The following is a 13,708-nucleotide window of genomic DNA, read 5'->3' on the forward strand; positions in this document are numbered from 1 at the left end:
CACGGACAGTAATGCAACTAGTATAAGTTGAAGAAATTTAAGCCTTCAAAGAAGATAAACTACTATCAGAATTATTAATGAACATCTAAATTTCTAATACTTTTTTGACAGGCGAACTCTGTAACCTCATAACACTGGATGTGGCTCACAATCAGCTTGAACACCTCCCGAAAGAGATTGGCAATTGCACACAAATCACAAACCTTGACCTACAACATAATGAGCTTCTTGATCTGCCTGAAACCATAGGTAAGGGATCAGTTCTCCTTATGTACTGCTGCGTACAGTTCTTAGTTTCTCCATATTGAAATAGTTTAACTTGTACAAAATTGTTGGCACCGTTTATCTATTTACATGCTTGTGTTTGGCTTTTAGTTAATGCTAGAGGTTAATACTCTGAAATGCCTGTGCTTCATTTCTTGAGGTTCTATAATCTTTATTAAAACAAAATAGAGTTTGCTAATGTCCAACAATTTATTGAATTATTTGTATCCAAGGTTACTGATATAGATTCCATGGAAAAGTTGACTAAATTGCAGAGTTTGATCCTCAAAACCCCTGTTAAAATCCTAGAAATCCATGTAATAAAATTGGAATTTGGCTTATTCAGTCACTAAACCAATGCCTCTAATTGTAAATGGATGGAATCGCAGAATGTAATTCCAAAATAGTGGCTAAAAAATCCTGGAATCCTATGTAATACAAACTGAATTTGACTTATTCTGTCACTATAAATCAGTGGCCATGATTATGTGCATTATAAATGAACGTTTTATTTAGTTATTTGTTTCCTCTTTCTGCTTCTCTGAATACAAGTCATTCAGGAGGATTGGATGATCCTGACTGCGGGGCGAGACCTATGGACACTGTCCTGCCTGTTCCATAAGTAGCTACCCTAAAGTATGCTTCAGTGGGCCACAAGGAGCCTAAATGGCAATTTTCCATCTTTCCCTTTTTATCCTTTCTTCCTCTGCCCCCCACCCTCCGTTTGCAATTTGAAATGTTAATTTTAGGTTGGTATCTGTGTTGCTAAATATCTGCTCGGGAGCATGTTTGGCTTACAGCAAGCGAAGGGTTGTTGGGATAAGTTGGTCGCTGGACTTTTAAGTTTAATGGACAAAGCAGTGTACTGCCACAAAAAGTTAGACAAATGCTATTGAAACTGTGGAATAGACTGCTTTTGTTTATTGCTTAATGAACTCTTTACCAAAAGATTATAATGCCTCCTTCAAGCTTCTGCATTCAGTTTTATAACTGATTCCCAATCCAGTGTGTTCAGGTTACTGATGTAACGCTGTAGTTTATGGAGGTTTCTACGGCACACTAATGCCAAAGCCACTACTGTATGTATAGTAACGGCTTGAAAGCGTTATTCAGCCTGAAAGAAGATCTTTGTAGTTTTATTTTGTACCAACACAAGATCAAGTCATTTCATTTTTTTAAATTTGCGTGATGATCCACTAGTGGATATTTGAAAATGTTAAATATGGATCCATTATTAGAAACCTTCATATAAATAATAACTATAGGCTGAGCTGCAAGATTGTAATTTTGATGGCCAAAACTGAGACCGAACCCTCAAATTAAATTCTAACCTTTAACTCATTGCCAGTGCTATCTACATGATTTTTAGTAATTTATGCAGCAACTTAACATTTAAAACTTAAAAAAACTAACAGCCCTCACTTATAAGTGGGCAGTATAAGTTGGCTATCTACTGCCACTGTTTCGATACCCATAGGACTTGGTTTTTTAAGTGCAGGATAAGAATGACTTGTTCTGAGATGTATTCATCTGGTTCAGATTTCTCACCTGAAGCCAGAATTGGATAGCTGACTTAAGTTCGCAAAAGTTTATAATATAAAGGTGGTTTAATTTTACAGCTTACCGTGCCTCAGTTTCTGTCTCCAGTGTTGCAATGTTAAATTTAGACATATTGAAGTCAGACACTTTGGACAAAATGGTACCACATGGAGACAATGGATGGAACTAATTATTTTAAAGGGAGACGGCTTCTCGGAAAACGCTGTTCTCCTTGTGCAGAGAGACTTGAGGCTCTTCTGCATTCCTGCTGTAGATTTTCCTACATGTGCCAATCTCACATATATGGTACTGTAGTAGGTGAGCACCACTTGACTGTGGACCCAGCAATCCTACAGAAGGCTTCTTGGAAGTGTTGCCTCGATAACATGTTGCACATCTTATGTGTTCTGCAAAATAAGTCAAAACACACAGTTAAATGTGTTCTGATGAACTGAAGCTTTATGTAGCTAGTGTTACAGAATTTAACACAAAGCATAGGATGCAGTGACTATAGTCTGGCTTCAAACCGGTTTTGTACGGTAGAATATAGAAAAGCCATTTTTTCCCTCCAGTCATGCTGTGCTTGATGTGTGCAACAGAAGGTAAAATGGATGCCGCTAACGTCAACAAAAACATTTTTTTGGATCAGGCTTTGCTGGCACTAAGGAGCATGGAAAATTGCCGCCATAAGTTTGGCCTGTGCACTGCAATGTTAAACTTCAGTTGTGGGCCTAAATTTTTTTTAAATAACATCTGGCATCAAAGAATTTATCACATTGCCTTTTATTAGTACGGCTGAAGAGAAAGGATTGAGCTTCAGGTTTTCCCCATATTCGACTGTAGAGTAGGATACGGTTTGCAGCTGGTCTACATTAATTGTATTCTATACTTTTTGTTTTAAATTCTGCCGCATTTTATTACATAAACCTTCAGCAGCAATACCCACTTAGTTCAATGTCTGCTTATTTTAAGGAATGTTTTCTGAAACCTATGCAGTATGAAAATAGAAATATAAATAATCTGCAAGATATTAAATTAATTTGCATAAATTTGACTAGAGTATGGGGCTATATGACCAAACATAATATCAGATTGATTAATGTTAATTTGATTTCTGTCAAACTTAATTCCTAATTGATCTCTATTGAGCTTAGTGCAATACTGTATATGTGGATAAAACTGATGTTTGGTTTTAAGTTGGTTTCATTGTATCTAAGAGCGTTCTCTTGTACCAGGGCTTTCTAAATATATGAAACATTAGAGGACTAGCTAGTGAAGTTAAAGCACTAAGTGTATAATGTTTTTGTCTCCTTTTTTGTATGGTGCATTTTCTGCTGGGTTTTTGCACTTAAGATTTATAAAGTGGAAAAACATATGCCTCTGTGCTAGGGTTATTAATGTCATTTTGTAACCTGAAGACTTGATAACTCAGCAGCGTTTTATGTTCCAATTTTGGATTTACTGCATTTGCAGCTTCTCTCTTTCTCTCCCTCTCTGTTTTTACCCCCATTCTTCATGTTTTCATTTGTGTGGGCCATTCGTCTTTTCACCTGCTTAACTCTCTCCACATTCTGTTCTCTTTATCTCTCTCCACCGCGCTGATCTTTCATATCATCTAAAAGCTTTTTTCTGTTGAGCATTTTGGAGGTCATGCAACCCATTAACCCTCTCTGATTGGAATATCTGTTGATCTTTTCTCCCTCCTGCTTATTCTCTCCCCCGCCCCCTTTTACCCAAACGGATTCCAATTCCCGATTATCTTTTAAGTCTTCAGTTCTGATGAAGATACGCACCCTAACTGCCATCATCTGTCCTTTCCCTTTACAGATTCTGGGTGACTTTGCTATGTATTTCCAGCATTTTCTGTTTTATTCCAGAATTTTCAGTATTTGCAGTTGTACCTTTATTTATGAACTTTTAGTCAGTCCTGCGCCATGACTATGGAAAGCCAACTTATTTCTGCAGTTTTTTTTTCTCTGCTTGTGTTCTTATTCAGCAGATGTTGCAGTCAAATCCAGCACTGACAGATGGGATGAAAGCCTGCAATCTGTATTGTGAAACTAGTAATTTAATCAACTTCTTGACTGATTACCCTCCACTAACCAATGTTACACTTTCCATTACAGAGGTCCTGAAGTGAAAGAGTTTAAAAAAGGCTATAGGGGTGGACATTATTTTTAAAATCGGAGTGCGCTAGGGTTGACGATCTAGCGTATTTTCAGAGTGTATGGGGATGAAGAGATACGAAGTAGTTTTGTGAAACAATGTGCCTCATTGCTCCCACACAACAGTGATAGAGACTCCTTATATTTAAAAATAAATCAAAGTGCTGGGGAGTGGAGGGCGATGGTGGGGGTGGGGACAGCAGATGGTGGTTGGTGGGGTGGGGAGGGCTGGTTTCTACTTTTTGGCACCCAGTATCGGGATCAGGTTAAAAGTCAGTTAATTCCCCATTCTCACATAGCAATATTGATGGCCCTAACCTCAGTAGAGTACCAATTGCTCCACCAATATGAATGTTTCCATTTCTGCAAGCCAGCTGACAGTCAAATTACATAGAATTTACAGCACAGAAACAGGCCATTTGGCCCAACTGGTCTAAGAACATAAGTAGGAGCAGGAGTAGGCCATATGGCCCCTCAAGCCTGCTCTGCCATTCAATGAGATCATGGCTGATCTTCAACCTCCACTCCACTTTCCTGCTTGATCCCCATATCCCTTGATTCCCTTGGAGTCCAAAAATCTATCGATCTCAGCCTTGAATATACTCAACGACTGAGCAGCCACAGCCCTCTGGTGTAGAGAATTCCAAAGATTCACAACCCTCTGAGTGAAGAAATTTCTCCTCCTCAGTCCTAAATGACCGACCCTTTATCCTGAGACTCTGCCTCCTAGTTTTAGACTCCAGTCTATGCTGGTGCTTGCTCCACACGAGCCTCCTCCCACTCTACTTCCTCCAACACTATTAGCATATCCGTTCTATGCCTTTCTCCCTCGCGTACTTAACTAGCTTCCCCTTAAATGCATCTATGCTTTTTGCCTCGACTACTCCATGTGGTAGCAAGTTCCATATTCTAACCACAAATAGCGGTGAATTATAGGTAGTTTTGTACTAGACCTACACCGATGGAAAACTCGGTTGAGATTATCCATGCTCATTTCATCTAAGAACTTCCTAGCCAGCAGAGGGAGAAATCTCTCATCCCAGTACTCTGGGCTAGATTTGAATGAGCCCTGTTACCAGAGGTGAAGGGATGACGTGCTAAACCACTGCACCACTCAGCCTCCAGAGACTCCAGTTTCATGAAGCTTCGCAATGTAATTGCTAACGGCATGCACGTTTGTTTGCATAATGGCTGCTTCTATAATAGAGAATGTGATTGCCTGCAAGGGTGGAAAATGATTGTGTAGAATGGATTATTTCCTTTTTAAAAAAATCTTTTTTTGCTCTCTTTTCCCATTTTTGGAGTTTGAATTTGTTTTGCATTGATTTTTCATAATTACTAGTAACCAACAATCTTGTGCTTTTTAAAGATGGAACAACAGTTTTTTTTTCTCACCTTCAAAAGAAAACAATTTTTCAGTAAATCTGCAAGTGCTGAATTGTTTTGGATTCTAAACTAACTTGTGCCTGTCTGCCTCCTTTAAGATGCTCCTTAAAACCTACCTCTTTTTGACCAAGCTTTTGGTCAGTTCTTGGTTTAACGAAGAGTGCAGGAGAGCATGCCGGGAACAGCACCAGGCATACTGAAAAATGAGATGTCAACCTGGTGAGGCTACAACACAGGACTACTTGCATGCCAAACAACGGAAGCAACATGCGATAGACAGAGCTAAGCGATCTCACAACCATCGGATCAAATCAAAGCTCTGCAGCCCTGCCACATCCAGTCGTGAGTGGTGGTGGACAATTAAACAGTTAACAGGAGGAGGAGGCTCCAAAAATATCCCCATCCTCAATGATGGTGGAGCCCAGCACGTGAGTGCAAAAGACAAGGCTGAAGCATTTGCAACTATCTTCAGCCAGAAGTGCTGAGTGGATGATCCATCTCGGCCTCCTCCTGAGGTCCCCAGCATCGCAGGTGCCAGTCTTCAGCCCATTCAATTCACTCCACGTGATGTCAAGAAACGGCTGAAGACACTGGATACTGCAAAGGCAATGGGCCCTGACAACATTCCGGCAATAGTACTGAAGACTTGTGCTCCAGAACTAGCTGCGCCCCTAGCCAAGCTGTTCCAGTACAGCTACAACACTGGCATCTACCCGGCAATGTGGAAAATTGCCTAAGTATGTCCTGTCTACAAAAAGCAGGACAAGTCCGACCCGGCCAATTACCGTCCCATCAGTCTACTCTCAATCATCAGCAAAGTGATGGACGGTGTCGTCGACAGTGCTACCAAGCGGCACTTACTCAGCAATAACCTGCTAACTGACGCCCAGTTTGGGTTCCGCCAGGGCCACTCAGCTCCTGACCTCATTACAGCCTTGGTCCAAACATGGACAAAAGAGCTGAACTCAAGAGCTGAGGTGAGAGTGACTGCCCTTGACATCAAGGCAGCATTTGATCGAGTGTGGCATCAAGGAGCCCTAGCAAAACTGAAGTCAATGGGAATCAAGGGGCAAACTCTCCATTGGTTGGAATCATACCTAGCACAAAGGAAGTTGGCTGTGGTTGTTGGAGGTCATTCATCTCAATCACATGACATCACTGCAGGAGTTCCTCAGGGCAGTGTCCTAGGCTCAACCATCTTCAGCTGTTTCATCAATGACCTTCCCTCGATCATAAGGTCAGAAGTGGGGATGTTCGCTGATGATTGCACACTGTTCACCATTCGAGACTTGTCAGATACTGACGCAGTCCGTGTCCATATGCAGCAAGACCTGGACAACATTCAGACTTGGGCTGACAAGTGGCAAGTAACATTCGCACCACAAGTGTCAGGCAATGACCATCTCCAACAAGCGAGACTCTAACCATCTCCCCTTGACATTCAATGGCATTACCATCGCTGAATTCCCCCACTATCAACATCCTGGGGGTTACCATTGATCAGAAACTGAACTGGACCAGCCATATAAATACTGTGGCTACAAGAGCAGGCCAGAGGCTGGGAATTCTGCAGCGAGTGTCTCGCCTCCTGACTCCCCAAAGCCTTTCCACCATCTACAAGGCACAAGTCAGGAGTGTGATTGAATACTCTCCACTTGCCTGGATGAGTGCAGCTCCAACAACACTCAAGAAGCTCGACACCATTCAGGATAACGCAGCCCGCTTGATTGGCACTCCATCCACCACCTTCAACATTCATTCCCTCCACCACCAGTGCACTGTGGCTGCAGTGTGTACCATCTACAAGATGCACTGCAGCAACTCGCCAAAGCTCCTTCAACAGCACCTTCCAAACCCGCGACCTCTACCACTTAGAAGGACAAGGGCAGCAGACGCATGGGAACATCACCACCTACAAGTTCCCCTCCAAGCCACACACCATCCTGACTTGGACCTGTATCGCCGTTCCTTCACTGTCGCTGGGCCAAAATCCTGGAACTCCCTTCCTAACAGCATTGTGGGTGTACCTACACCATATGGACTGCAGCGGTTCAAGAAGGCGGCTCACCACCATCTTCTCGAGGGCAATTAGGGATGGGCACTAAATGCAGGCCTAGCCAGCGACGCCCACATCCCATCAATGAATAAAAATTAAAAAAAAAAAAAAAAAAATATCTATTTATCTGGCTTGGTGTCAAAATTGTCTGAATGCTCCTGTGAAGCACTGTGGGACATTTTACTACGTTAAAGGCATTATATAAATGCAAGCTGTTGTTTTTGTCTTTTGTTAACACTATTGTATTAAGTATTTTTAGTGCTCACCACTACCTTTGGTGCACAGTGTTGGCATCAAGCACTTTTGTGTTAAACGCAGCGTAAAACTTAATGGATTCTACCTGAATTTGTTTTAACTCCAACTTTGAATCATCTCCAACTGTACTAGTGTTGTTTTCCATTTCGAACACCAGTCATGCTTGAGGGCTGTTGAGGGTTCCAGTTTAGGGCTAAATAGTTCCTACTTTTGACCTATGTCCACCAGGATCTAGAATATGGCCACCCAAAATCTCATTTCACTAAAGACCCCTGCAGCTAACTTCATTCTTGTTCACTTGTACTTTTCATACTCCGTTTACATTCAGACCAATGTGCATCCATGTTGTACCTTGTAAGCACCTTGGGATGTTTTATTATGTTGTAGGCGCTATATAAATGCAAGTCGTTGAGCACGGCCCTACTCTGACTGGCCATAGATTTACACTGGGGTTGTTGGTGTAAATCATTCCTGAAACCTGACCCTTGAAGACTTTCCATGACCTTTTCTGTTGCTGATCTACAATTCATTTGCCAATTTTTCCTTGCATTAAATCTGGACAAGATCCTTGTTTGAATTTTTTTTCTCCGTTTAAATCCTTGGGCTCTAGATTATGATGCTTCATTTTTTAACGATTTAGCTTGATATTGGCTTCTTTAATTCTGTCACAGGACATAGGGTTTTAAAAACCAGTTTAACTTGATACAGTTGTTACAACAGTTAGTTGGTTTGTATGAGGACGAGGCTAAGCCAATCAATTGAAATACAAACATCTTTTAGGATTTCTCCAAATGTGTATTTGCTGTTTTTAGGATTTACGTTATTTAAATTCACCTGATCCTGGTTACTTTTTTTAAAGATATTTAATGGCCTGGTTTTTTTTCAGATCAGTGGATCTATGGAAATCCTTCACAGATAGGCCAGATAGCTTCGGTAGATGGTGAGAAAAGGCAAACTGCTACGTAAGAATATTATAGCTTCGCATAGCAGTTGGGTGCTATTTATTTTCCATTACATGCACTAGTTAAGCTTAACTATTTCAAAAATATATTACTGTTGAGTATTTGGGTCAGCTGTAAATACGTTCTTGTGTTCTGTAGCGCCAGTCACTCCTGTAAGCTGCCTGAATGCCTTTTTATAATTGATTCTCACTGTCATAAGTCCACTTTTATGATCTATTTATAACAATGAAACTCCTTGTGACCTGGGCTGGATCTTTAATCTCTCCATAGGTGGACCAAGTTAACACTAGACAAGGTAAAATTTGGCTGTGATCATAAGCTGCTTTATTCCATGGAAAGGTAAAATATACAAAGCAAATAAGTATGATGAGAATCACTTAGTTAAATCGGTAAAATTTATTTGTCTTGTTCTTCGGCTGCCCAGGCCCCACACTATTTAATGACATTCACCCCTCCATTTCCCCCTCCTCTTAAGACCCTACTTAAAACCCACCACCGTGACCAAACTTTTGGTCACACCTACTAATACCTCCTTTTTTTGGCTCGACACCCATTTTTTGATTCTGTCTCTGAAGTGTTTTTCTATGGTAAGGGCGCCTTGTAAATGCAAGTTGGAGAACTGCATTCAATTCTGGTCGCCATATTATAAAAAGGAGAAAGATGCACTGGAGAGGGTGCAGAGAAGATTTACAAGAATGATACCAGAAATGTGAGGGTATACATATCAGGAAAGGCTGAACAGGCTTGGGTCTCTTTTGAAAAAAGAAGGCTGAGGGGTGACCTAATAGAGGTCTTTAAAATTATGAAAAATTGATAGAGTGGATAGAGAGAGAATGTTTCCAGTTGTGGGGAAAAGCATAACTAGAGGCCATCAATAGAAGATAGTCACCAAGAAATCAAATAGGGAATTCAAAAGAAACTTCTTTACCCAGAGAGTGGTAAGAATGTAGAACTCGCTACCACAGGGAGTGGTTGAGGAAAATAGTACCGATGCATTTAAGGGGAGGCTAGGCAAACATATGAGGGAGAAGGGAATCGAGGGTTATGCTGATAGATTTAGATGAGGAAAGACGGGAGGAGGTTAGAGTGGAGCATAAATGCTGGCATGGACTGGTTGGGTTGAATGACCTGTTTCTGTGCTGTATATCCTGTGTAAAAGTTGTTATAATATTGATGCAAAATAATGAATGTGTAATGCTGTCTTGCACAATTTAAACAGAATAATCTCTGCATCCTGTCTTACCCTGTAGTCTCTTGCTTTTTCAACCTTCCCACAACATTTACCTGCCTGAATGAACTTGTCTTTTTTTTTAAAAGCTTGACTCCAGTCTCAGATTTGAATGAACTTGACTAACCTTCTCTTTCCCACCCCCCCGCCTCCCCCATTGCAGAATCCACAAACACAATTTGCCAATGACCTGTGCTCAGTTTAAATGAATGGAGTTGCTGCAGCAGCAATGGGTGTGAATGACTGCTGAAATGTCAAATTGTCTTTGGTTGTGTCTGAGAATTTTGGGTTCAGCCACCCTGTCTGAAAGCTAACACACACCTGCCAGTCCAGCTGTCCCGTGAATTTAACCTTTTAAAGCAAGCTTTAATATATTTTAAAATAACTCGTATCTTCATTTCTTCAGTGGCAAAAGGGTGCAGAATCATGAACGTTATGTTCCTACTTTCATTTATTTGGCAGTTAAACCCCTTTCTTATTACCTATACACCTAAAACTTACTTTCCCTTCCAAGTTGCCTAATTGACTCCCTTGCTCTAGCCCTGCCATATTAGTTTAAACCCCCTCTCGCAGCTCAACTTGCATCCCCCTTCCTAACTATTCTCCAAGTGGTGGGGTGACCACCTCCTGCAGTGTATACTCCAGGTACCCTTCCTCTGCCATATAATGCAGATTATCTCCCCTTATTCATGAGCTCCATAACTTTGAGCTTGAGACACTTCTTACACCTATGGTTGTCCTCTGCTCATAGTTTTCAGAAACTCTCATTTTGTAACTTTCACACAACGCAGATTTGGACTGTCATGCAGTGCTAAATGGACTCGAAGGTCTTGGGAACAAATAACAAAGTAGTTTCAAGCCAACTACACTTCAGTGCCGAACTCGTTTCAACAAACTCCCAGACTCGGCTGATTTTTTGCTATACTGGCCTTTCGTTACTTAATTGCCTCTCGTTTATGCAATCTACTTAAATCTTTTCAGAACCAGTTATATATATTTACCTGGAAATACTCAGCAGGCCAGGCAGCATCCGTGGAGAGAGAAACAGGGTTAACGTTTCCGGTCTGGGACCCTTCATCAGAACTGGAAAAAGCTGGAAATGTAACAGATTTTAAGCAGGTGCAGAGACGGGGAGGGGGCGAGGTGGGGTGGTGGTTTAGGAGGGAAGGAATTGAAAGAACATGCTGTGAAAATGTTGCAAATGGGAAAGGCAAAATCATACTGCATGAAAAATGGGGACAGGGATTATTATCTGAAATTGTTGAGCTCTATGTTGAGTCCGGCAGGCTGTAAAGTGCCCAATCGAAAGATGAGGTGCTGTTCCTCGAGCTTACGGAAGCTCAGGGTTACCCTTACGGACTGAACGGAGGTGTTCCGCAAAGCGGTCGCCCAATCTGCGTTTGGTCTCCCCAATGTAGAGGAGATCCTGAGCTTCCGGTCGCCTGTCACTTTAATTCTCCACTTCACTCCCACTCTGACCTCTCTGTCCTCTGAGTAAAGTACTGACTGAATTTTTGCTCAGTCAGCCTCTCCCAAACCAATACAAACAAACTAGCTTAAATTAATATTACAGAAACTCAGGACATCCCAAAAGAAGTGTAGTTCTCTGCAAATTGTGTGTATTTTAATTGCTCTGAAAGATAGGCATGTGTAAATATAAAGTATGTAATGAGGCTTGATGTAAAACATAATATACCACAAGTAATAATCCTTTAGGACAAATATAAATAGAATGTTAGAATGGGTGGATGTGCCTTGACATATCTAATCATTTAAGTAATATATCTTGAGTGCCTAAATGAAGAGACAATGCGTGGTGAATTCGTTTTTAGACATTTCTGCTGAGAGTTACACTTGTCTATCTTGCCTTGCTTTTTTAAACCAGCAGCTTCACAACATACTGTCCGGCAGATCTGGTAGGGAGGTGGGGCTTTGTAAAAGACTTTCAAGAATGTCATGAAATGAGACTGAGTGGGGGCAGGCTGCATGTTTTCATGTAACAATCTAAGCTTATGTAAGGATTCTCTCTGCATTGCAACATTCTTATCCTCGGGTTTTGTGCCACAGTATGATTGGACTTGCTTGCCATTGCTTGCGTTTGAGTGCCTTCATTATTTTGTGGTTTTTCTCATCTGCAATAATGAGTAGGAAGATAACTTTGACTATATTACAGTCCATTGTTTAATTATTGGCCGTGAAATTGATGAACATTTTATTGTCTGCTTTTTGTGTGTTATTGCAGCATCTCGATGCTTTCTATATAAAGCTTAATTCACTAATCGCTTGATCTAATAAAATTTCCAATTGCTATCTTTATCCACCGATTATATTAAAGTTATTATTTTAAGTTAAGCATATTTTACCCATTAGTGCACTGTGGGCAGATTTCAACAAAAGAACCACATCAGCTATTTGGATTTCTGTCTCTTACTAGAATTCTACACTGATATTGAATATTTCAAACTTCTAAATTATTCTTTTTACATTGTTAATTTTGGAACCTTTTCTATACTCCAGGGTTTAAAACATCTACTTTGTCTGCAGGTTGCCGAATACCCAGCTGCTTGCTGTTTATTTTTAAGCGGCGATGAATAGGTTGTTGAAGCGAAAGCCATATGACTTTCAAAAGAGGATTAATATTACAGACAGTTTGTAGTCTTAAGCCTTGGTTTCATTTAGCAGGGCTTGATTATCACTGCCTTTTGTAAGAGTTTTTTTGAGCATAACTGCTGCTGGTAATGCAAACCCATGTGTGGAAATGTGCATGTTGTTTTCCTTTACAAATTGTGTTCCAGAAAACCAACTCATTTAGTGTGATTTCTGCTAGCTGCTGGTGGTACCTGTATATAAGAACAGGAAACTCTTTTTATCCGGCACCGACGGGACCAGCGTGGTGCCGGTTTATCAAAAAGTCCGGATTACAGAGTGGTATAGTTAAAAGGTACGAGAGCTCCGTACACAGCAACAAATCCAGGCTTCCCACATGTGCAAGAACCCCGGCCACAGACCAAGTGTCCCTGTTGCTTAGCAACATGTGCAGGAACCCCGATTGCACAGCCACAGATCGAGGAACGGCCACTAATATGAAGTAAAACTTACCTGAACCTACTCCTGAATTTTGCCGGTTAACCGAGATTTCCGGTTATTTTAGGTGCCGGTAAATCGAGAGTTTCCTGAACATAAGAAATAGGTGCAGGAGTCGGCCATTTGACCCCTCGAGCCTGCTCCGCCATTCAATAAGATCATGGCTGATGATCGACCTCAAATCCACTTTCCTGCACTATCCCCATATCGCTTGATTCCCTTAATATCCAAAAATCTATTGATCTCTGTCTTGAATATACTCAACGACTGAGCCTCCACAGCCCTCTGCGGTAGAGAATTCCAAAGATTCACCACCCTCTGTGAAGAAATTTCTCCTCATCTCAGTCCTAAATGGCCGACCCCTTATTCAGAGACTGTGACCCCTGGTTCTAGACTCCCCAGCCAGGGGAAACATCCTCCCTGCATCAACCCTGTCAAGTCCTGTAAGAATTGTGTATATTTCAATGAGATCACCTCTCATTCTTCTAAACTCCAGAGAATACAGGTCTAGTCTACTCAATCTCTCCTCATAGGACAATCCCCCTATCCCAGGAATCAGTCTGGTGAACCTTCGTTGCACTCCCTCTATGGCAAGTGTATCCTTCCTTAGGTAAGGAGACCAAAACTGTACACAATACTCCAGGTGTGGTCTCACCAGGGCTCTCTATAATTGCAGTAAGACGGCTTTACTCTTATACTCAAATCTTCTTGTAATAAAGGGCAACATACCATTTGCTTTCCTAATTGCTTGCTGTACCTCCATGTTAAC

The 13,708-nt window shown here is 41.3% G+C and overlaps 1 protein-coding gene across 5 annotated transcripts in view; it reads left to right on the forward strand.

The window, feature by feature from the left end:
- shoc2 (SHOC2 leucine rich repeat scaffold protein) overlaps positions 1-13,708 on the forward strand; it is a 97,724-nt gene that overhangs the window by 50,777 nt on the left and 33,239 nt on the right. For all 5 annotated transcript variants that reach the window (XM_085994362.1, XM_085994364.1, XM_085994363.1 and 2 more), the window contains exon 3: positions 112-249. In XM_085994362.1, coding sequence (XP_085850488.1) covers positions 112-249 — 138 coding nt within the window. The remainder of the gene's footprint in view (positions 1-111; positions 250-13,708) is intronic.

The sequence above is a fragment of the Somniosus microcephalus genome, chromosome 8 (genome assembly GCF_052327205.1).
Source record: "Somniosus microcephalus isolate GS21.2 chromosome 8, FLI_Smic_1.0, whole genome shotgun sequence".
Taxonomy (NCBI): domain Eukaryota; kingdom Metazoa; phylum Chordata; class Chondrichthyes; order Squaliformes; family Somniosidae; genus Somniosus; species Somniosus microcephalus.